At 39.6% G+C, this 25,895-nt stretch overlaps 1 protein-coding gene across 3 annotated transcripts in view; it reads right to left on the bottom strand.

Annotated features, from left to right (window-relative positions):
• Nucleotides 1-220: 220 nt before the first annotated feature.
• LOC135205510 (mucin-5AC-like) overlaps nucleotides 221-25,895 on the bottom strand; it is a 477,203-nt gene continuing 451,528 nt past the window's right edge. For all 3 annotated transcript variants that reach the window (XM_064236248.1, XM_064236246.1, XM_064236247.1), the window contains 2 exons: nucleotides 24,691-24,829; nucleotides 221-2,029 (listed from right to left, as the gene is read on the bottom strand). In XM_064236248.1, coding sequence (XP_064092318.1) covers nucleotides 939-2,029; nucleotides 24,691-24,829 — 1,230 coding nt within the window. In that variant the 3' untranslated portion in view covers nucleotides 221-938. The remainder of the gene's footprint in view (nucleotides 2,030-24,690; nucleotides 24,830-25,895) is intronic.

Consider the following 25,895-nt stretch of genomic DNA (forward strand, 5'->3'; position numbering starts at 1 on the left):
TTTTGAGATGCATACTTTCAGCTGTTATAAAAAGCAATAAAACTTAATACTTTTCTTTTGTATACAGTATTACAAAGAATTACGTACAATTTTATAAATTCATTCAAGACTTGTTCATGACGTTGCCAGGCTATACTTCAAGACACAATGTAAGAGAAGTAGCCTATGACCAAGCAGTAATACATTTGGCAAGCCCTAAAAACAAAGGTTATGAAAACTATTATAAGTGTTTCTTTTTTATACTTTGTTATAAATACAAATGTGATATATTTGGTCTGTCAGTACACTTGTAGTGGCAGCTATTTGGCATCCACATCAGATTTATTACTGTATAACAAATATTGGTCTGCCACTTCTACAGTCAAGCCACTGATTCAGACATCACAGTACTTCCATAGGAGATACATAAAATGGGATGACTCGTACAGAGAACATGATACAAAGAGACTGACTTGTGATAGGCACACATTTACACTTTCAGAGTCTTTCATCATACCACCTTAGGTCAAACATATAATCAATGTAAACTTCTTATTACACAAGAACCACCTTAACACATATGAAGATGTTTGACTACATTTTAAAGTAAATAACATTAATTTGTTACCATCATACTTAATGGTTCTGTGTTGTAGTTTCCTGTCACAGAATCATCTCCTACAATGTTCAAAAATAGAAACCCATTTAGATCTCATTAATGGTCTATGACAATATACCTGACTAGCGAGATCTCTATAAGTGTTACAACCATCACAAGCATCAATATTCACCTTCTGTCACCTCCTCATATAATGAGAAGGAAAATCTTTGGCTCAGATAAAAATAGACTACTCTCACAGGAATTTTCTCTCCAGTATATATTAATAAATTTTATGTTCATAACAAAAAACACAATTTAGGCTACAGTTCAAATATAAAATATAATGAATGATTAACATCTAATTTGATATCCATGGCTGTGGTACTTTAGTTGGGGAAGTCTTAGAATAGGGGGTGAAGCCAATTTGAGGCTTATTTGTTCTGCCATTTTTGTTATTACTATTGGCATTGTGAATGACAGGCAGTGGTGTTAAACCATTTTGGGTGGTTGCTGTTGTACTTGGAGCCACGAGAGCAACTGAGGGTGTTGGAAGTCCAGTGATACTTGAAGGTTGTGAGTAGGGTATAGGTTTAGGCGATTTTTTGGTGGTCAGGTTAGGACCAGTTGGTTGCAAGGGTTTAAAAATATGTTTTGGTAAACTCGTTGGCACTCCATTAAATTTGATTGGAGAGGTGTTCATATTATCTATACTGTTTTGTTTATGAAGTTTACTAGAACCATGACGACTGGTTGGAGTTTTATTATTTCCATGAGGAGGTATTCTATTATTTGGCTTAGAGGTACTCACACTTGTAACTATTGGTTTTGTATCCTTAGAATTGTCTTTTGTTGTTAAGTGCGGGTAAAATACACCATCCTTCCCTTCCAATGACAAGGCAATATTTGTACTACCAAGGAAGGGAGATGTAAGTCCAGTCCATGACATTACAGAAGCAGCAGGTACTAGTGACTGTATACTTCTGTTGATAACAGCTGTAATTGGGTGGGCAGCAACTAAACTTGTAGTGGTAGTAAGTGGATGAGAATGCCCAATAGTGGGGTTGGTGTTTGTGGCAGTTGTTGCTGTGTTTGTTGTACAATTGCTTAAGGCTACTGAGTACACTTCACTGGGTGTGCTTGTTGGCCCAGATGATACAGTAACTGTCTGCGTGGGTCCACTTGGAATAGTAGTGTGCGTATGCGTATTTGCTACTGCTGTGGATGTTGTTGTTGTGGTAGAGGAATGATTTGTATTGCTTGCAATGAGTGCTGTAATTGCTGCTAGATGGTGGTGAAGAGATGAACGATGTGCTTCCAGTTGTGCTCGTGATGCAACTAGCTGTGCAACCTGTTCTTGTACCAACTGAGCTGTTTGACACACAGCTAACTGACTTCTGCGCACCTCTTCTATGTGCTCTAACAATGCTGAATTGTTGCTACCGCCTTGAGCTGGAATTGAAAAAAAAATTATTTTATTTTAGGACATGCTGGATACAAACATTTGACCAATAAAATACAGTTTATAGAATATTTTCAAACCTTAATATCCCATAAGCAAATTTGGACATCCAATATTTCTAATACAACAATAAATAATATTTTATCCTACAGTGAAAAATATTTTCTAATTTTCAAGCCTTCATATCCTTGGGATTGCAAAAAGTACAATTTCAATAACATTCATATTAGGAACGGAAAGAAATTTCAATGACGTTCACTTTTGGTAAAAGCATGTTATACATGTAACTTAGGTTAATGCAAAACTTTCCATCCGATAAATATTTCCTTGAGAGGATAGGTGGTTAGCATTATTTATGGAAATGTGAAATCAGAATATTATATAAATCAAGGAAAAGAGAAATGTAACAGTAGAGATGAATTTTTATTTTTTTTTAATATGTAAAGTTGAAAGGTGAGGAAAGTGAAGTTAAAGTGGTAGAAAAGCTACCAAAAGTTCAAAAGATGATTCACAGTGGTTGTTCATATGGAGAGAATGGAGGATCATTGGTTGGCAAAAAGTTTAGAATAATGAAATTTTGAAATGGTATGAGGAGAGGAAAACTGTAAGTGTTTTCTTGGTAGGGTGGAAGAGTAGGAATGGTCAGGTCATCAGGAACTGCATAATTTCTTGCATGAAGGAGGTTACATCTATAAGGGGAATATGCTGCTGATGAATCATTGTTGTGGAAACCAGTTGATGAGAGAAGTCTCTTTGATTCACTAGTTCAAGGATAAATGCAGTGATGAATATAAAGGAAAGGACTTATGATGGATATTACAAAATCTTTGGGGGTGTGTATGTGGCATTTCTTGCATTAGTATGCAAGGCAGGCTGTGTAAAGATTTTGTATTTGTCCCATAGCAAATCTTCCTTATCTTGTAGTTAATGTATAATTTTTTGTTACAGTGTGTAAAGACTCAAAAGTGTGGCCCAAGTGACTACCAGATGGCAGTAAATTGTCTTCAGGTAAAAACCAGATAATTTCCACTGGGGTAAAAAGAATTGGTTCTTCAACTTTGCTTATTTTGTTTAGCCTTTGTCCAGGTTTTATGTCAACCCCAAAGAGTAAGTAGCTAGGATAACTACAGACTGGGTATAAGTTGGTATTATATAACAAGTCATTCTGTGTATGCTAATAGGCACTGTTAGTAGCCAGCCACAATAACTACAGAAGAGGTAAGAGGTGCTTGTGCAGGATTTTAAGAATCAGAAAGTAGGAAAGCCTAAGATGGAAGAGGCTTAACTCTGACTAAACTCAAAACCATACTGAAGATACCTACAGCATGAGCTGGAGAAATATGTAGAACTTGTCAGAAGTTAATATTAACTGGTTGTTACAGGGTGGGTGGAATGGAGATACCCCTCACTCACTTCAGGTCACCAAGCACTTGTTTTCAAGTACAAAGATGCGAGATGCATGAGTTAGTGTTTGTGTGGGGTGCTTCACATCTTTTGATACTGACTTACACAGGTACATTCTATAGGAACATGGGCTGGCCTCCCTCTAACTGGGAGAGTTTTGACAGAAGGAAGAAAATAGACAAGAAATATTTGCATTCTCCTCAAGAACAAATACTCCACCCTCAGCTCTTTTCTTACCAAGCCTGCTATTTCTCTTCCCCTACCCTTCTTTTGTGTACCACTCCCCCTCAATTAGGGTGGAGGGGTGTGAGAAAGGAAGGGCACACCAACCATGCTCTCTCTCCTGGACAACGAGTCAGTTTTCCTGTGTGAGCTCTCCCTTGGTGGGACTTTGATCCTTGTACCCCAGTTGCCTCAATCTAGGGTAATGTGGGGGATTAGCATACACGGGGGTGGACCATACAAGCTCCGTCAAAATCAGGGAATTTATAGAAGAGCTCTGTTGGCAATACTGAGATGTGAAGTGTCGTCAGTGAACCAAGATGGCTGCTTCCATTTCTTCTAGCTCGCCGGGTATGGATTGGAGGTAAGATTTTTTATTTTTGTAGCATCCAATTTAACTTGAGACATCCATATCATATTGTTTCCTAATCTTGAATGAAGCCTGATCCTATTGGTAAGGTACTGAATATGAATATTAGGCAGATGTACGTGATATATGAAGATATATCTAGGTTTTATCCAACATTGTTGCTGTGATACTGGTTTGAAGGCAATATAGCTTGTAGGGGGTGTAGTGTACATTGTTGTGAGGGGGTGTAGCGTACAAAAATTTCTTACATACTTTATTTTTTACATTCAAACAAGATAAAACCCCTACGTAATAGTTTACTTACATTCAATATGAAGAAATGCAAGTACCAGGTGTGTAATAGGTGCCAAAAAAAACTGTTAAAAAACTGTTGAAATGGTAAGGGAAAATAAATATTTTCTGAATGCAATTGAAATGTGATGTTACACATGTAATGATGTTTAGTGAGCATTTGCAGTATTGTACGTGTGTTGTGAAGTTTATAATCGTGTAGGGTGATTGGATACATGTTTTTTTTATTTTCAAAAACAGCTGTAGGTATGGGGGTGCAGCGTACGATGGTGTACGTTGCACCCCCCACACTTGACACACACTGTTTATTTTGGTAATTGCCAGTTATTTGATGACTTGTAATTTCACTTTCAGACTTAAACATGCCGAGGACGTTTGTGCCTAAGGGGGAGAGGCGAACAGACAGAAATGCATTGAAGGAGGCTTTTCAGTACTGTATGGTAACAGGACGCAGTATCAGGGAAGCTTGCAAGAAGTTTGGAGTGAAAGTGATGACCTTACAGGAGGCAGTCAGTAGATCCAGAAAGTTATCTGATGGTAAGACCTTTGTCCCTCTCCATGGCAGTCCCCACAAGGTCTTCACAGGGGAGGAGACACAGCTTTGTGATTACGCTATCAAGATTGCAAAGATGTTCCATTGTATTCATTTAACATGAATTGAGGTAGGCCTAGGAGTGATAAATGTACAAAACTGACTTTATTTTTCCACTGTTTTCTTGAATAAACAATATTGGATGCTTATTTGTTTTATTTCACACAACAAAATATCATTCATAAAATTTCTTATTGGTATTGCAGGGATGAAATGGACATGTAATACTGATTGCCAAGATAAGGCTAAAAAAACTCCTTCTCTGTTGCTCATTCATTAATAGAACACCTTAGATAATGTATTTGTTAAATTTTAGACAGCAGTATCTAGTTCATTATAATTTGTAATGAATTTTTTTGGGGTGAAAATAGCATGTATGGAACACCCCCATAGTATGTATGGATCACCCCCACTATGGGCGTGATCCATACAAAATGGAAATTTTTGGTTAAATAGCCAAAAAAGGTCCCTAGCTTCGTATTGATAAAATTTAGTTGTGTGTTGTTGGTAGCCCATTACTTGGGGAATACTTCTGACCCACAGCCTTATTTTCAAGGTTTAAATCTGATTTTTCAGTAATATTTTTCCACTAAGTATGTTATACCCCCACACTACCCTACTACTGATTCACTTGAAGTTCTGAGTATGTAGTCATACTTGATTACATACCTGTTGAAGATGGGGGCCTTCTTTGAATATCTAGAGTCCATCTTTAACAGTCTTCCTTGATCACTTAGCCTTAGCTAAGAAAGATGATTCTGCTGTTGCTGCTGCTGCTCAGAAAGTTTACAATGTTCCTTTCTCAGTTGCAGCATTGATAACAATTCCTGCCTTGACCTCTCTTCAAGGAGTACCTGACTTAGGCTAGAAAAGGGAAGAAGGTCAAGTGCTGTCCTTTCACCTCCTCATTCTCACCTTCCCCCAGCTAGAGGATGAAGAAGGGGAAGTCCAAGGTGGTCTCACAGGAAGTTCAACAGGGCTTTAAGTTAGTGCTCTTCCCAGTCTCTGGAAGACGGTGGCACTTGAGCCCCTTCAGTTGGCCAATTAGCTACTTTTCCAAGTTGGCAAGGGTTTTACCGAGCGTATTCAATATCCCATCCTAGCTTGCTCTGTCGTAGACATGAGGGCAGCTTCTGGCCTTTAAACTGTTTCAAAAGAAACATGCTTGGTTGAGACAGCAGCATCTACTTGCCTGGTCTGGCCTTAATCCACAAATAGGGACTGCTTAGCCAATGGGTTCGCTCGCAATAAGTCTCCTCTTGGTACAAGAGCCAGTACTGTATTGACCTGCTTCTTCAACTCCCTGCATGGAATTATGAGTGCTGGTTGGTGCACATGCCCACTCACCTAGACCCTCATCTAGCTTGGGTGCCAATGATTGTAAGAATCCGCATGGGGTCAGGTGACTGCTGCTTGGAATGCCATTTTGAGTATGAGTTTTCTGCAGCCCAAGGTTTTCCCTGGTACCCCTGGTATTGGTTGTACACTACAACCCCAGCAGCAGTCAGTTATGTCTACCTCTTTTCCAGGAGAGGTTTGTGCTTGCACTGTTGAAGAGCCGACAGGACCAGACATCTTCAGAACCTCAACAACCCAGGTTGAAGGAACATTCTCAGGAGACTGATTATGCTCATAATCGAGCCTAATAATCGCCAAGATTTCCACACCATTACAACTACACCTGGCCCTGATCATGTCAACAGAGCTCACCCACAGGTGCATTCCTGATGCAAGATCAGTCAGGTTTCTGTGGTCCCAACTTGCTTATGTTGATTTGGGCCAGATGAATGGTTTGGTCCCTGGGTCACAAAGTTCCCTTATGTCCAGCAAATTGGGCAACTGACATGCCAGAGATGGTTTTGTTTTTAAAGACAGACTACTCTCCTACAGTTGGACTCCCCTGGAAAGACTACAATAAGAAGGCACTTCTCTCTCTCTTGCTTTCATAGTCAGGGACCAGGGAGTCCACTACTGTGGCCTTTTCCAAACTGGCTGAGGGTAAGGGTAAAGTTCAGGGGATCACTGGTGTCAAGGGGAAAGCTGCTTACTTTTCTCGTGCACCACTACCATTACATGGGTAAACTTTGTCTTTAAGAGGTGAAATCTGAACTTGTCTCTGATTCTGAGAAAAGTTCTGGACCAAGGCAGTACTAACAGTATGCAGTGGTAACAGCATCAAACAACAAAAAACATATTCTGGTTCCAAGATACAAGCCTTCACAGGGAAGTGAAAGTGTTTAAGAACTTAATGAAAAATGGGGCCTGCTACCTTACTGGTATTTGGAATGTCCTGTAATCATCAATGTTTGAACAATGTGCATATTTTCTTGATTTCCTTTTGTTCCACATGTATACAAACTTAAGGTTAAACTGGAGCTGGCAGTTTAACTAAAAACAGGGGGATATTAGTAATTGGTTACCAATGGTAGGGGAGGAATCCCTGGCCATCCAATTGTGTGGGGGGGAGGGGGGTTTTACACACCCTCCACCCTCTCATTCCTGTTTTGTAGGATAAGAAGTGCCGGGAAGCATTCATTGATATGTTTCACAACTGCTTTTTTGCTTCATGTTGTAAGAGGACGAAGAAAGAGGCCCAGGGTAGGCAGATGTAGCCTTGCCCATGCCACAAAATTGCACGGCCGTGACTTGACATTGCTGCAGTTTACTGAATGTCCTCAGCTGAAGATTCACTCTCCAAAGATGAAGATGCATGGTCATGCAGATGTCCTTTCTATAACTGTTGCATGACCAAGATACAACTGTTTTAGCCATTTTCTACCCTCCTATCTATGGACATAGACTTTGAGATTCTTCCACTTAGCCTGAGTGATTGTCAAGTACAGTCCGGTCCCGAATTATGCGTGTTCAAGTGGTGTGATTCCCCTTTTATGTAGTCGCTAGCTCTCAAAAAGAGATTTTCTGTATCTGCGAAGCCGTTCAAAGTATGGGAGCCACGCGCCACAAAACGTATCAAATCTATTGTCTTTTCAAGTATTTTAGGGGTGGGGGGGCAGGTTTGCTAGTATCAGAGAGAAAGTTAAGTATATTGTAGTTTAACCAGACCACTGAGCTGATCAACAGCTTTCCTAGGGCTGGTCTGAAGGATTAGATATTTTTACATTGCTAGGAACCAATTGGTTATCTAGCAACGGGACCTACAGCTAATTGTGGAATCCGAACCACATTAGTATATTGAGAAATGAATTTCTATCACGAGAAATAAATTCCTCTGGTTCCGGCTTGGCCGAGGCGAGAATCAAACTTCGGACCACAGGATTGGTAGCCAAGCGCGAAATCCACTCGTCCAACAAGGAACAGTATCAGAGAGAAGGGGTGGGGGAATGCTTGGAGGAAAATAACTATTATTCCTCAAAGGGGAATGAGAGAGAAAGATTTCCTGCTCAGCCATTAGCTAAGACGGAAGGTTTTGCCTCACGCATTTGTGACGTTACAGCGCAGTGTGTATGAATGATTGGTAAAATCATCATAGCCATACATATTATTAAGATCTGCGAAGTGTATTCTAATCATCCGCATCATGTATGCATCTACCAAGTCGAAGAGGGAGACCTATTTTCTCAAAACTAAAAAGCTTGCCCTTAAGTTAAGATAAAGGAAGGAGCAACTTCCATTTCGGCAGCAGTCAACAACTTGAAATCTGTCATTGCTGAACATGAAGTAAGAATTTTTTTTCTAGGTTAACCTGTTTTGACTAACTTTGGGCTGAACACAAAGTAAGAATTTTTTTAGGTTAACTTGGTTTGACTAACTTTAGGCATTTGATCATTATTTTTTTCTAAGAGAGAGTTTTGAATTTTTATAATTTTAAGAAATTGTAATTTCATATCAAATTTTTAATTTTCATCAGTTCTTTTTTTATCGTAGAATAAATTTATATGAAAAAGATTACATAGAGAATGTGCCGGACAAAGAAACTGAGAGAGGTGCTCGTAACCAAGTTTGTTAGACCTAGCGGGAGTGAAGACACGCATGATCCACCAGTACCCAGAACCTCAAATGGTTCACAAAGCCTTCCTTCAGCTGAAGAACTCTTCACTGAGGATGAGATAGAGGAGTTTGAAGGTTTTTTTAGCAGAGGATAGGTAGAAGAAATTCCATTCAAATGTTTTTTTTTAAAGGAAATGACTTATCGTACAGTACACTTGCATCCAATAGTGACATTGTTTACGTGTGGGAGTTTTCACCATCCACGTTATTAAAACCTTTTTAATGTTTTATTTATCCATAAGAACAATTCGGTTAATCTACGTTAGCGAGACATATAGTACATAGAAAGTATTGAAAATAGGTAGTATAAAAAAGTTTGACTGGGTAAGTTGCCGTTTGCCTTGGCCCTATTGGAATTATTCCCATAAGGTATGTAAGTTAGCAAGACATATAGTACATAGAAAGTATTGAAAATGGGTAGTATAGAAAAGTTTGACTGGGTAAGTTGCCGTTTGCCTTGGTCCTATTGGAATTATTCCCATAAGGTAGGTGTTTTGAAATCTGCGAATTTCCAATTCTGCGAGGTCATGGATCAACCAAATTCTCGCACAATTGGGGACTGTACTGTATATATATAGTTTTTATGCATGACACTTACCTGGCAGGTATATATATAGCTGTATTTTCTGAAGTCCGACAGAATTTAAAAAACTTCCGACACACGCAGTGGTCGGCCAGGTGGTTAGTACCCATTCCCGCCGCTGGGAGGCGGGTATCAGGAACCATTCCCATTTTCTATGCATAAATTTTCTGTCGCCGGTACTGAAAACACCTGTTTTCAGTACCTCCGGCTTAGGATTTTGGAAACTTCATTTGCCGCTAAGTATCCTAATTGTCTTTTAATTTATTTACTTGGATTTGTGGCTAGGCATACGCTATCTTAAATTGATTTGAATTTGATTCATTTTTGCATAAGATATCTGAATCTAGTTAGGCTAGTTTCAGAGGGTGTTGTCTGCAAAGATAGGGTGTGGCTACCGAAAGCTTCGGTAGTTCCGCACTTGGGGGGCGCAATTAATCAGTAAACATGTCTATTTCCGTAAGGAAAAAGTATGATTCGTATGTACGCAATTAATCAGTAAACGTGTCTAATTCCGTAAGGAAAAAGTTTGTTTAGTATGTACGCTATTAATTAATTACGAAAGTCAGGGTAGTGATACTGCTAACCTTCCGGTAGACTTTATTTTGCCTAACGCTGTAGTATGGCCTACGGTTATGACTATGTCTGCGAGAGGTGATCACTCTCCTTCATTGTTGTGAAGAGTTCTACTTCTGTTTTTGTTACGCCTAACCCTGTAATGTTGCCTTCGGGCCCTAAAACAGTGTCTGTAGAGGTTATTGCCCTTTCTCTTATACTATTTCGATTCGTAACTTAGAATCGAAAGTGTTTGCTTAGAGAGCAATAGTGAAGTGGCTAAGTGCAGTGGACAGTGCCCCTTGTGTAGTGGAGGGTGCGTCAGATCGGCCTTATTAACGCCTCTAGGTCTAGACCTCTGTCGAACTCCCAGAACCAAGGGAGAGGGCATGTCGAAAGCCGAAGGAGGGTTACAGGGAACCCACCGATCTGGCGTGCCTTCGGCAGTTTCTGATGAAAATACCCAGACTGCCAAAGTGCGTGCACATGCACGAATCCTGAAGGATTGCTTCTCGTCCCTCCGAGCGTCCTCCCCGCACAAGGGTTGGAGCTCTCGGAAGGACTCGCGCCCTCTAAGAAGCTTTATAGAAGAGGACGCTTCACGTCCCTTCTCCCTCGTTATGTGTTTCAGTGAGAAGTAAGAAGGCGAAAGTTGCCTGATCACGTGTACTTCTTTCCACCAAGAAATAGGAAAAAGAAGGCAGTTTCTCTCGCTTGTTTTGACGCCTGTCAGGAGCGTGACGCTTTTCTGCACGCTTATTTGGACGATCGGCTTGAACAGGACGCTCGGATGGACGCCACTCACCAGTGGACGCCGAGCGTCCTCGCCAGTGGCCGCCGAGCGCGCACCCAGGACGCCGAGCGTCCTCGCCAGTGGACGCCGAGCGTCCTCGTCAGTGGACGCCGAGCGCGCACCAGGACGCCGAGCGTCCTCGCCAGTGGACCGCCGAGCGCGCACCAGAACGTTTCTGTTGAACTCTTCAAGCTCTTGTTTAAGATTTGAGCCTCAAGAAAGTGAACAGAACTTCGTCTTCGAAACCCAACAAGACCTCGGGTTTCGTGAATTCAAGAGGTCTCTGTCAATATTATATTGCTTTTCGCAAAGGTGGATGGAGTTAAGGAAAGCTCAAGGGAAGATCTCGTTTTCTCTACCTCAGTCAAGACTTTGAGATAAGACAGTTACGGGTTATGTAAAGGCTCGACGTCCTGAACGTCAGGATTTTCGGCAACGTTCAGTAGGATTCTTGCAAAGGCACTCATCAAAAGGACGCTCTTCAGGAAAGCGCAAGACGAGACTTCCTTTGCCATACTGCCAATAAATTTAAAGCTTTTTAGACCATCTGAAAGGGTTTTTCAGATGATAGATTTTGTTAGTTTCTAGTCGAGACTTCCATGCCGATTGAGCATCGTCGTTCTACCTACCGTAAGCCCAGTCTTTTAACAGGATTCTTGTCCCTTCCTTGTTTGAGACGGGAATCGAAAAATAAAAGGCTCGACTTCCTGGATTACGTTTTGTCAATTCAGTGACTTTCCCCCATTGACAATATACTATCGTTTCGTCAAGTAAGTGGGTCTCCCCTCATTGACAAAATATCTCTCTGTACCGTTAATGGGTTAGTTCTCATTGACAAAACAATCATTAACTTGATATTGCGTAAGCGAATAAGGACAAGGTTCGGAAGAGCTCTCCTTCCTCATTCGCAGACTCGTACAAGAAATAGACTTGTAGACTACGTCAATGAACGCTTATGTCCAGTATCTTAAGAAGCTTGAGATGTCTGCTTCGATTCTCTAAGTTTTGTTCATGAAACTTGCCTTGTCAGATATGTATGTAGCTGTATTTCCGAATTCAGCTATATATATGTCTGCCAGGTAAGTATGAACAAACTTTATTGTGATATAATAAAATTTTTGCCTTGCGTTATTTTACTACTGGTTGGTTCAAGTCATACACGCTTGCTGTAGTTACCTCTTCGGATGGCAACCGAGAGGTCTATTGTCTACTATTTTAAGGACATTTAATCGTCACTCCCTGCAGCCTTCCAGGAGTTTCCGATTTATCTTTTACCGTTGTATGGTAGTGTTCTGACGACACAAACGCTTCTATATATTTAGCGTTTTCTGTTTCGCTTAAATATACCAGCTTGAGAGTCTCTTTTTGTTCAAAAAATAACGGACCTATTTCTTCGTAGAATAGGGTAGCTTGGCAAGCCCCAGACAATAAAGTTTAAAGAGACGACGTTCGTAAGCTGCTGGCTGCTGCTGTGTCTGACTGTCCAAGTTCCAACCGAGCCACCAGTAACAGATCGTGCGCTGTCATGCGCTGTAGGTTTACGTCTCTCTCTCCTGCGGGATTGACTGACTAACCGTATCTCTGTGCTGGCGGTTACGTCTCTCCTGCGGGATTGACTGGACTAACTGTATCTTCTGTCCTACAATCACGGACTTTAGCCTAAGATTGGGAGATTTCTTACGTGAATGAATAAACGTTGCATTAGTTTTGCCTTACTATGTTCAACAGAGTTATCTCTTAATCCTTTCGGTGCTCGTTACCGCACGGTATAGAACTACGAGTCTACCGCAACATTGCACTTTTATATGCTCTCCTGCTTAGGCAAAGCGCAGCCTTATAGGGAAGTAAGCATACTCGGGGAGGGAATGGATGAGCTTGCTGGGGACCATTTCCTTCCTGAAGAAGTTGTTTGTTTCCCCGAATAGACTGCAATTCAGACCACAGTTTTTTCCTACCGGGAAACTGAAATATTATTCAAGATCTAGGAATTATTCTGACATCTCTCAGTGCGTCATGATAAAAAGAAGGTGCCGGACATCTGGATAGTGTTTCAGATGTCCTGGATCTTAATCTGAAAGAAGTAAATGCAATTCGGTAGTCCCTCCAGTCCTCGAAACGAGTTTTTGGAACCAGTGGTCCACATCAACTCTGATATCCACAGCTCTCTCATATCTTAAGAAGTATCTTTTCTCGGTCCCTGCTCGAGTTTACGAGAAAGAGCCTATTATAACAACAGGCGTAGAATGTAACGATCATCTAGAGGTTCGTTACAGGATTGCAAAAGTCCGTACGAATCGTCTCTATCGACGGCAGCAACGATAGATTACTAACATGCTAGGTATTTTAATTAAGTGGTGTTCTTTTTATGGTTGTCTGAGAGGGTTATTTCCTCTTCAGTATGTGAAGTGTAATGTGTTACGTTAGCTTTGTGAGTGGTTCAGCAGGTGGTCTAAACTTATCCTAGCATGAATGCCCCTGGTAAGAGAGGGCTAGGGTTTCCTGTCAACAAATTGGTCCCGTCCAGTTGTCAGACCCTTGTTATTAGCTTTCTCAACAAACAGGTCACATCCTAGTTGAGAGCTACTAAGGTTTAGCAGGCATAAGAGGCAGGACCTACGAAGTCAGCTACCTTAGCAGGTAAGGAACTTAATAAATAATTTAAAAAATTAGTTAATTTTTGAATTATGACGATGTTGCTGTCTGTGACCCACCTCCAAATGTGTCAATCAGCTATATATATACCTGCCAGGTAAGTGTCATGCATAAAAATGATATTGTTATGATACAATAAAGTTTTATGCATACTTACCTGGCAGGTATATATAATTAAATTCCCACCCTCCTCCCCTCAGGAGACAGGGTTCAGAGAAAATCGAGGAAAAAAACGGGAATAGTTCCAAGTACCAGCGCCACGGGAACGTGGGGGAGATCACCTGAACTACCAGTGGTCTAGCGGTTGCCGAGAGTTTTGAAAATTCTGCCAGTGCGAACAGACAACAGAGAATGTTGTTTGACAGATTTGCATCTGTCAAACAAACAAAAGACCTTCACGATCATTGAGGTCTGTGGAATCTCGATTCTAGCTCACCATCTACTTTTTGCCTCGCCTGTTTTCTCGGAGTCAGACACTCGTGCGAGATCAGGCGACATATAGTAGCCCTGAGTTTCTTATTGACGAAGTCGATTGCGGGCGACGTTGGGTTGCGTTGATACACCCCCAAGGTTTGCTTAGATTGAATCGCCCAGCAGTCCAGACACTCATCCTTCAGCTAAGAATAGTGCCTTTTGGTCTTCAGGGTACAGCCTTGCTGTCCTTGATTCGTCTCGGACAGGTCAACTGGTCCGTTCACCTGACTTTAGAGTACAGACTGTGCATTTCCGGATCGAAGCTTTCAATATGGAACTTAGACGTAGTCTGAAGTTCGTGATGTCAAAGCATTCGAACCTCTCCTGCCTGTTAACTTCTTGTATGTGATCAGGAAGGCCTTCTTCTAACCACCCTAGACTACGACAAAGAGGGTTAGTTAGATTTTAAGCCATCGTCACAAGTTTTGGCTTTAGAGAACACAAGGATGGTGTGCTCTCTAAGCCTTTCGTTATGGCCTAAGAATGGAAACCCTTTTTGTCCTTGGGCACAAGTTAGTGGGCAGGAGCCAGAGAGAGTCCTGTGCCCTGTCAGGTTCTCTCAAGTTTTATCTACTTGAAATCAAGAAAGTCGAAGTCAGTCGGGCAATCTGCAGTGTTCCGAAAAAGACCAGACTTGCCCATATCGAAGTACACCCCTGGTTTTAGGGTTAAGGAGTTCTTTCAAAAAAATGCTCCTTCATTGTGTTGCACAAAGATTTGAAGCTTTTTATCTGAATGCTCACGAGGTGAGGGCGCGGCCTCGGAAGCATTTCAACAGAGCATGGCACTCAGCAACATCCTGAGTACCATGTTTTAGCGAAGCAACTCTGGGTTCACTTCACACTCCCTGCGAGATGTGAAGATGGCATATGAGATCTGCTGCTCGCTAGGGCCATACGTGTCTGCAGACACAATCTTGGGGGCAAGAAGTACTACTCATCCTATCCTGTAGAAAATGGTTAGGAAGAGCTCTTAATTTAGTTGTGGAGTCGCTGACAACGGCGACTTCTTAACTCTGAAGCCTTAGTTAACACACATAACTTTGGCTAGGTTGGTCAGGTGGTGATATATATAATTATATTATATATATTTATTTTACTTCTTAGCCCTCATGGTATGGTCAATATGGTCTAGTCACATTGTGGTCACGCCCCCGTTGACAGATCATCTGGAGTGCACCAGCTTCATAGGTCTCTACCTCGCTGGCAACTCTAGTAAAGCAGAAGCAGACTTGGGTGAACAGTAATCACGAAGTCGGCTATGCTAACAGGTGGAACCAAGATGTAAATCATCTGCATGCATTTGTGTCCCAAAATCCTTCTATTCTGTCCCTTCCCACCTCCAACGGTGGGGTTCAACTATATATATATATCTGACAGGTAAGTTCATGAGCAAAATTATATTGTTATGATACAATAAAGTTTGTTCATACTTAACTGGCAGATATATATATTCAAGTACCCACCCACCTCCCCTCAGGGGACAGTGGAAATAAAAATTATGAATAGAAAATGGGAATGGTTCCTGATACCCGCCTCCCAGCGGCGGGAATGGGGTACTAAACCACCTTCCTGCCGACCACTGCGTGTGTCGGAAGTTTTTTAAATTCTGTCGGACTTCAGAAAATACAGCTATATATATACCTGCCAGGTAAGTATGCATTAAACTTTATTGTATCATAACAATATCATTTCTTCACTTCTTTACAATCCCGCTCATGAAGGTTGGCACAGGAAGGGCCGCACTGCCCTTCCACATTCACATGAAAGTTTAGAGAAGAATGAGACTGCTCTTATGAGTGTTTTTTTCCTTTGCTCATATGAAGGTTTTGGAGAGGATGGATCACTCTTCAGAGAACATTTCCCGCCACAACGATTGTGTGGACAGTTGGCTGACATCTGTGGAATGTCTAGCTAACCCCCTCCCTGAATGTCACGAAGTTATGATCAAGATTATCAACTTCTCCAAAGCACTGTGGCACAGCGCCTCCACTCTTCCTTTCAAGAAGATTCCCTTGGTGAACAAGACCGTCCTTCCAAGAGTGATTCTACCTCCATGGTTGGGCAAATGGCATCGACTGTGTTCTGTGAGTATCATTGGTGGTACTTCCGTGAACGCCTGGCACACAACACCCACTAATGTTTCTGTGGAATAGTTGGGTATGCCTTGCTTTCCATCTCCTGCTCACGTCTGTGGTTTTGCAGCAAGGGGACTTTGACAGTAATATTCTTAGAGCAGCCAATGTCTGCTTCCAGTAAGACCACATCTGAATGAACTAGATCGTACTCCCAAACCATTACAGAGTTCATCCCGGGTTCTTCAACATTGTACAGGTTAGATAGGAAATTTTATTTATTTGTCCCTACTAAACTTTGGTTGTTCCTACACATATACAAATCCTCAGTTTTTACATATGGGAAAGTAACTCCATATGTAAAGGTATAATTGTTCCTACTAAATCTTGGTATTAGAATCTTTTCCGGAGTTGGGATGATTCCAGTCTCAACAGCACAGGTTTCTTCGGATCCCCATACATTCCTAACTTCCTTGAGAGCAGGCAGTCACAGTGTCTTATTCAGCAAGTACTTTTCACAGGATGAAGATGTAGGCTGCAGCCATGAGTAGATGAACTGGTGGCCCCATGGGAGATGATGTCGTGTCTGTGGGGATGTTTCGCCCTACCCATGCCTGAGCAAGACCATTCTCGGTGTACATGGGATGATCCCCGGCCAGGACCACTTCCCTCATAGCAGCTTCATTCACAGCCATGTTATATGACAGTTATACCATCAATTCTTAAGTCTTCGGATTGGCTTGAATGTATTTTATGCCTCCCTCTATGGTTCCCTCGAAACTGCTGTAATGTTGAGTGGAGTCATTCGAAGGTTTTGTAACAAGTGTTCGACTCATCAGTACCAATCCATGTATGAGGTAACACCATAGAGCGTCAATCACTGGAGTGGCGATCTCCTTGACGAGAGTGTGACTTCGGGTAGCCATATTATTATTATTGGTGTTGCTGATATTATCATTGTTATTTTTATTATTATTAGTACTGGACCCAATTTCACAGAGAACAATGACCTTACAAAACCAGGTTGGCCTAAGCACTCCAACCACTGTAGTCAAGGCCTAAGCATCAGCTATTGGATCTAAGCAGTGTCAAGCATAAATGGTTCCTGTTAATTTCAGAACTTTATTTGCATACAGTCACTAAGCACTAACTATACAGTAATGTACAATCACTAAACAGTAACATTCACAATGCACTTACCCTCACTAAACACACATACTTAACTTACACTCACACTCAATAACACTAAACACTCACAGAATACCCAACACTCACTAAGCACTCACTATACATGTTCACTAAACACTAATTAAACACTAAACTCACTAAAAATTCACTATACCCCAAACACTCAGTAAACATTCACTAAACACTCACTCAATCCTAAACACTCACTCAATCCTAAACAATCATGAAGCACTCACTATGCACTAAACATTCACTAAACCCTAAACACTTATTAAACACTTAATATTCACTAGCAATAAATACTCATTGGATCCCTAAACACTCATTAAACACTAAACAGTGAATGACCATCCACTCATCACTCAAACAATAAATACTTACACACTAAACATGAACATTCACAAGACTAAACACTCAATAAACAATTAAACATTCACTAAACACTAACATTCACAAGACATTCACTAAACACTTACTACACACAAACATTCACAAAATATTAACAAAACCTAAACACTCACTAAACATTCACACAATACTTACAAATTAACATTGACTGAATACTTACACACTAAACATTTTACTAAACACTAACATTCACTAGTCCCTAAACGTTCACTTAACACTAACATTCACTAAACTCTCAACACTAACTAAACACTCACTGAATACTTATACAGTAAACCTTCACTAAACCCTACAAACTTACACACTAAACACTCATTAAACCCTAAACACTCACTGAATGCTTACACACTAAACACCAACATTCACTAAACACTCGGTAAACATTCACTGGATACTTACATACTAAACTTTCACTAACATTCACAGAACATTTACTAAAATCCTATAGACTCTCTAAACATTCACTGAATACTTACACACTAAACATTAACTAAAATGCTAAAGGGTCACTAAACATTCACTGAATAAACCAAACAAAAACTTCTTTCAGTTTTCTTTGAAGATTGAGAAAGAAACCCACAAAATCACTTTGTAACTTGTTTACTTCTTAGTATTTACATTTAATTTCACTCCACACTCGAGTACTTTCAGGCCCTATCTGTGGCCCATTTTCAAGAGATGTTTGGGATGTCAGACTGGGCCTTGACCCAGCCTGACATCCCAAACATCTCTTGAAAATGGGCCACAGAGAAGGCCTGAAAGTACTTGAGTGTGGAGTGAAATTAAATGTAAATACTTAGAAGTAAACAAGTTACAAAGTGATTTTGTGGGTTTCTTTTTCAATTCACCGAGTACTTGCACACTAAACATTCACTAAACACTTACTCATAAACTTTCACTAAACCCTAAAATTTTGCTAAAAACTTGCTCAATAAATATTAATGATAAAAAAATTAACATTCGCACTAATCCTGTTTGATTTGCAGGTTACGAGACCTTTAAAAATGGCCGCAAGGCTTTGCAGCGCCACCCTGTTGGAAGACCACCAAACTATGTGGTATTGGTATATACACTCTATGGGTTAAACAGGGAACCAAGATGTGCCAGGTAGAAACGTCAGCGCTAGGATTGATCCTCTTTTTTTCGAGTCACCCTCAGAACAATGTACTATTCTGAAATTGGTCTCAGCCACTGGCCATCATACAACCAAGTTTTTCAATAGATTCAAGAGGTGCCAATAATTCCTTCGGTCCCTTTGTATCACAGAAACATGGAAGGTGTCACTTTCAAACTCCTTCACTAAGGTTAAGGGGGTGCTGGCCGGCTAATGCCATTTCTTAAGGACAGGACTTTGACATTCATACCACTTAATAAGGTGACTTGGGACATCTCCGCATATGATTTTTGCCTCTGACCTTTGGTTTTGTGACGCCAGGGTGATTCATCCCGAAAATAATCATTTTTCAAATTCTATCTCCTCCCTTGATATTTAATATTAAGAACTGGGATTACTACCATATATAGACCTGATGTAGACCTCCAATCAAACGAAGTTTTTTTTTTTCTAAAAGTCATTTTCTTTTTGCTAGATATGAATTTTTCATTATGGTAAAAAAATAAACCCTATAAATCAGGAAAAAAAATGATAAAAAAAGAAACAAAAATTGGAAAAAAGGGCTCTATTTGATTGTTCTATAAAGTCTTTCAAAGTTACATACCAAATATCAATGCTATAGCTTAAAAACTAAGTGAGAAGATAGAATTTGAAGGTCAACAAGTACAGTTTTGAGCTGCGGGCGTTCAAAGTTTTCTTTTGTATTTTTATAAAGACAATGTTAATAGATAATGATTATTATGAATGTGTATTTCTTTTTTGGGTATTAATAAACCAAAACTATGTTATTTATCATAATTTAATCATAAATGATGATCCCTTTGCTCATATATCTTAGCCTGGGGCATTGCGTCAGGCAAGACGGGGGCACTCCTTCCTACGCAACTCTCTTTCTCTCTCCTTCACTAACTCGCCTTATTTCAGTGAATTTTCTTATTCTGTATGTTAGCGAGATGTTTTCCTTGTAGTTTCTTCTTTGGAATGATAAAATTCTGGCCGAAACAAAGATAAACAAACATAAAAGCAAGAATATGTCAGAGGTGAAACTCGAACGTGTGCTCTCTTTTTACAAAGACAATGTTAATAAATCATGATTATTATGAATTTCATATTCCTTTTTGGGAATTAATAAACCAAAACTGTTATTTATCATAAATGAAGATACCTTTGCTCAAAGATCATGGCCTGGGCACAGTGCAATGTGTGCTTCAGACAAGACGGGGGCATTCCTTACTACGCCCCCTTCCCTCTCTCTCTTCACTAACTAGGCTAATATTGCATAGATTATGATATTCTGTAATCATATTAGAGTGAATTTTCTTCATCTGTATGTTAGCGAGATGTTTTGCTTGTCTTTTCCTCATTGGCATGATGAAATTTTTACCGAAACAAAGCAAGTGAATGTCAGAGGTGAAACTCAAATGTGTACACTACATGAGGTTTGTACTCGCACTGAAAGGTGTTTGTTTAGCCGACTTCCCTTCTGCGACTCATGGAATCTCTACAGATGCCATTGCTCACAATTTCTTTGACAATAATTATCAAAATTTACAATAAAAGAAGAAATATTGCATTTTCTTGTACGGATCAATGTTTTTGGCTTATTGAGTTACGTTTACTAATTATCCTGTAACTACAAAAGTAAGAGGAATTTTGACGAAATATTTCGTATACGTATTCTCCAATGCCATACTAAGCTTCATGAATTTTTTCATGACTGCATTTTTCGCCCTATACCCCCATATATAAGGGTTCCGGCCGGCCCCCTTAACAAGTAGGAATAAGATGTTAAAGACTACTTTTCTCCCCAAGTGTGGCCGCTGATGGGGAGTGCAATTAGACTTAAGGATCATTTTCGGTGACTGAAATCTGGGCACTAGATGTCCTTTGGTAGGCTATCAACTTCCATTCAAGTTCCTACCACTCTTCATTAACCATCTGGTCCATGTCCACCACTCTTCATTAACCATCTGGTCCATGTCCACAAGTCTGTTCTGGCTTGTTGAAGTTTCCTCTGTGGGGAAGTTAGAGTTTACAGTGTATGAATTCAGTTCTCGATTTCTACAACCATCCCTCTCTCGTAGAGATGGTGATGGGTAATTAAGATACCTGTCATTGATTGTTTCTTCCCCAATACATTTCAACAGCCACGGTTCAAGGCAGAAACTATCCATGATTCAAGTCTTGGGCTTACGACTTTCCGTCATTTTGCCTGATTCACCAGGTGATCAACAGGATATGAGCATTCTGTTTCTAAGGACCCTGAAGGCTACCAAGTACCTGAAGGCCTTTTGTGTTACCACTTAAGGACTTCACCACCAAACTAGGTGCTGACGACTTCCTGTTGTTCTGCCTGATTCACCAGGTGATCAACAGGGTAATGAGCATTCCATTTCTAAGGAACCTAAAGGCTACCAAGTATCTGAAGGCCTTTTGCGTTACCACTTAAGGACTTCATTTCCAAACTAGGTGCTGACATCTTGTTATTAGTTCCAGCTCAGCCAAGAAGTGGTACCCAAGAGTTCCATTCCTTTTGACTTTTGTAATGATAAAATGGACATACATCATAGCTCACATGGTGGACAAAAATACATCCTAGGTGAGAATTCATAATGTCAGGGGCATTGGTCTACCCTTAGTATTCAGGAAGAACCTGTCAGAAAAGTATTAAGGACAGGAATATGGTTACGACAAACCACATTTGCCTCCTTTTTACCTTCGGGACTTTTTCCTTGGGTTCTGTGGTCGCTACTCAACAGTTATGTAGCTTAACCAGCTCTTGAGGACAGGTGGCATCTGGCACAGGTGTACGGCTGCAGAAGAGAGGGTGTATGTGGGACTGGCCTCCTACCTTTTCTCTTATAACCTTCTAAAGGATGATTAGGAACCTGTCACGTGCGGGATAGGGGCGCATGCAGGTGTTTTAGATGACTGAGTATCCTGTTTATAATTTAGGCATTTTTGGATTAATAGATGCAACTCCTACCCTCTCTCTAGCAAGGGTAGAGAGGAACTGACATTGACCTGACCCGTTGGTATATTCAGCTTTATTGTCCCCGACAATATGTGTTCATCTAAGCCTATCTTCGACTCAGACATTACATTCCATATATTTGAAAGGCCCAGAAGTCTGGCAGTTGAACATCACACATGTTCAACATATCAGAGGCATGGGTCTCCTTCCTTCCTTCTTACGTGACCAAGAAAGAGCCCCGAGGTGAGGCAAACTACCAGTCAGTTCAGAAATTTGTCCAGAATCATCACCAAGAAGTAAGTCTCCCCCGTGCAAAGTGCAAGCTGGGGCCACCCGTTTAACTAAAAACAAAGTGGATATTGGTAGCTGGCTACCAATGGTAGGGGAGGAATCCCCAGCCATCCAGTTCGTAAACATTCACTTTACCTCTTGGCCAAGTAAGTAGAATGAGCGGTGGCTAGAGGTGGGCCATTTATGTTAAGACCTCAGGTTTGTATGTTCGGAAAAATACAAATTACAGGCAGTCCCAGGTTTATGACAGTTTCGGCTTACAACATTCCGAGGCTACAACGCTTTTCAATTATATTCATTAGGAATTATTTTCAGGTTTATGACGCATGTTCCAGGGTTACACCGCCAAACCAATGGGGGTTACACTGCCAAACCAATGGAAGAAAAGACTCCAAAAAAGCAAAGTAATCAATATTTGGAGGTTTTTTAGAAGAAAAATAATAAATATGCAGTTTACATAGTTTTCAATAGTATAACCAAAACAGTAAAAGTAAGGTTGTCTTAGGATTTTTTACAATTTTCAATGATGTTCCAGCTTACGACGATTTTCGGCTTATGACACATCTCAATAACTGAAACCCGTTGTAAACCAAAGACTGCCAGTCTACTTAAAAATTTATAATTTTTTGAGCAGGTATATTTTGTTCACAATTGTGTGAAATATATAGTCAATTGTATTTGTGAGGAAAAACTGTTCACAAGTTCATCTGGTAGGTTACCATTACTTGGAACACAACTCTAACCCATAATTTTACAATATCTCATTTCATGATTGTTCAGGACAACACAACCTAACTGTATAACCAGGGCTAACTTCATACAACACATTGCAAATGCTTGGGAAAGGAGGTATGACAGCACTCATAAGATGTACCTTGCTGTTCTAGGTTATCCATCATCAAATATCCTCTATATACATAAATTAAAGCAGGGTACAATTACAATTGCTGGTCTATGTTTTTTATCAAAATTTCCAAATATTCATAAGCTTGGGGTCTGGCAGAATTAGTTCCAAAATGGCAATTTGAAAATATAGTAAATCCAAAACCAGAGAAGAGGCACATTTATACATCTGGAAATTTCTCACCTTATGCATTGCCATGGGAAGTGTTATATTTATGTTTACAAAATACTACCTTTTAAATTAGTGTTCTGTGAATGAAACTAGTAAATACTGTACAGTGGTACCTCGAGATACGAAATTAATCCGTTCCGAGGCGGCCTTCGTATTATGAGTTTTTCGTATCTTGGAACACATTTTACATGTAAAATGGCTAATCCGTTCCAAGCCCTCCAAAAACACCCCAGTAAATTATATTTCCAGGCCTAAAACACATGTTCTAGGGTTACAACGCCGATCCGACGGAAGAAATATGACTCCAAAAAGGCAAAATACTGTACATACTTGAGTAATATTCAACTGCATGTAATGTTCAACCCCATTTTTACTGCATATATTAGGACTTTAGCATATGTCCCTTAGCAAAAAACATAGCCTATGTTAGCGGTTGCTACTGTAGCCTAGTCTATGATTCTGACATCTAAACCTAAGAGCTAAAAGCTTAGAATATGCCAATAAAATGTATAAATAATCAGCATGTACTCATTTAAAATAATTATTAATTAATCATTAACTATAATACACAAACAAACAAAAAACAAACCTTCCAATCGATTGTTTACATTCAGCTCTTACCCATCTTATGAGTATCGAACGAGCGCCAAGCAATCATTTTTCCTAGCACACAGTAAGCCATAAATTGTCATTAGTATCTCTCTTCAACTAATGAAACTACCAAACAGTATAATAATCATTCATTTCTATTCTTTATTCTATCTTTACCTAATGGAGATACCGAGTTACTGACAGCTATAATGAAACATACGTATACGTAACGTAATAATAAAACAGAAGAAGAATTCTAAAAAATATGTATTTGTTGGCAGTCTGATTTATTTTATATTTTATGATATCTAATTCTCAATTTTTTTATTAAATGTATTGCATGTACTCATTTCAAATAATTATTAAGTAACCATTAACGATAATAAACAAACAAAAAAAAGCTTCCAAACATCTGTTTACATCCAGCACTTACGAGTATCGAACGATCGACAAGCAATCACTTTACACAGTAAGCCATAAATTTTCATTATCTCTCTTCAACTACTGAAACTACCAAACAGTATAATAACCATTCATTTCTATTCTTTATTCTATCTTTACCTAATGTTTTTTTTTTATTAAATGTATTGCATGAATAAGTTTTTCAATTTACAGCATCCTTTTACCAATAGAATACTTAAAGCACAAGGGGTAGATGCTGACCAATAGGAGAGCAGGACCTTATGGGGTGACTAGCATCAGGAACCAATGGGAGAGCGGGAGGATAGTGGCGAGTTTACTCAGTTGGCGGCGCGGGAGTTTTAAAATTGTTCTCGGTGGTCCGGGCGAATCTCGGGGCTTTACAGCAACAACCTTTCGTATCTTGAAAACTTTTCGTATGTAGAGCAGTAAAATTTTTCGCATTGGCTTTCGTATCTCGAGTTTTTCGTAAGTAGAGCCTTTCGTATCTCGAGGTACTACTGTATCAATAAATCATATATATTGGAAACTAAACAGGAGTCCAAGTTTCACTGAAAAATCTGTATATACCATACCTTGTGCATTCTTTATGAAATGTTCGATGACTGTATCCACACCCTGAAGTCCCATCATAAGTGGATCTTCTTCTGGGAGCCCAGCTGCTATGAACATAGACTCCTTCATTGGCATTTTGGTACTTCTACTGGATACAACCTGAGATGGTATGAAAATAATATTTTAAAGTTTAAAGGATATAATAGGATATGTAAGATTACAGGGTAAGCAGACATATCACAGTACAGAATCTGCAGTATTATTTTTTAATCATCTGGATATGCTAGGGAAAAATTACAAGAATCGATTCCTTTAATAGTGTGTGTTGTCAAGATATTATTTAAAGAATAACCTGTCATGTACATATAAGTGTGAACGTTAAAAAAAATGAGCATAAAACTTGCGAAGTTATAATAAATATTGAGTAACATCACTATTTACCATCTACCTTGCATTGATGACCTCTTTTACAAATCATTTGTATTTATCATAATTTCATTCCCAAATCTGTGTTTAAATGTATTGGTAAAAATTCTTGTTTTCAAAAGCTACTTCTTATTGGTACAAAATTACTGTACTATACTGTTAAAGTCCTCTTGTTTCCTTTGGGGAAACATCACTTGACATTTACACTATTTATTGTGCACTTTTCTAGGATATAAACTGAAATATTTGTTTCTGATGATACAATTAATATTGTATGTGGTATTCAATAATGATCCTTAAGATTAAAAATGCTCTTCACTGTATCATAATTATTGTTGCTACACTCTTCCTCCACTAATTTATGCATATGATAAGCTATACTCTTGTGCAGTAATTAAATAGATCATAGAAAGAATGACATTTTATGGTCTTTAGTAATAAATTTTATATACTGTTGCTTTAATCATTTTTCCATTCAAAATTCTGAACATGTATTTTCTGTGCAACTAACTACTAACTTGAAAAGTCACTCAGATGCAAAACCTGCAATGAAACCTGAAATTGACTTATTCAAATTTACCTTTTCCAGTAAACTCAACAGGGTTCCATACAAAACAAGAAATATTTGTGACATGTACATACTGTGTGAACTTAAACCACCAGAGAACTAGTTTTCCTCCTTTAAATGAACAACTACATAAGTTTTCAAAGTTAATCATCATGGCTTCCCTGAATAGTGTGTTCAATCTACAAAGATTTGATAAAATTTCAAATTAACCTGAAAAGCAAAAACAGTATC

This window comes from Macrobrachium nipponense, chromosome 24 (assembly GCF_015104395.2).
Source record: "Macrobrachium nipponense isolate FS-2020 chromosome 24, ASM1510439v2, whole genome shotgun sequence".
In the NCBI taxonomy this organism is placed as follows: domain Eukaryota; kingdom Metazoa; phylum Arthropoda; class Malacostraca; order Decapoda; family Palaemonidae; genus Macrobrachium; species Macrobrachium nipponense.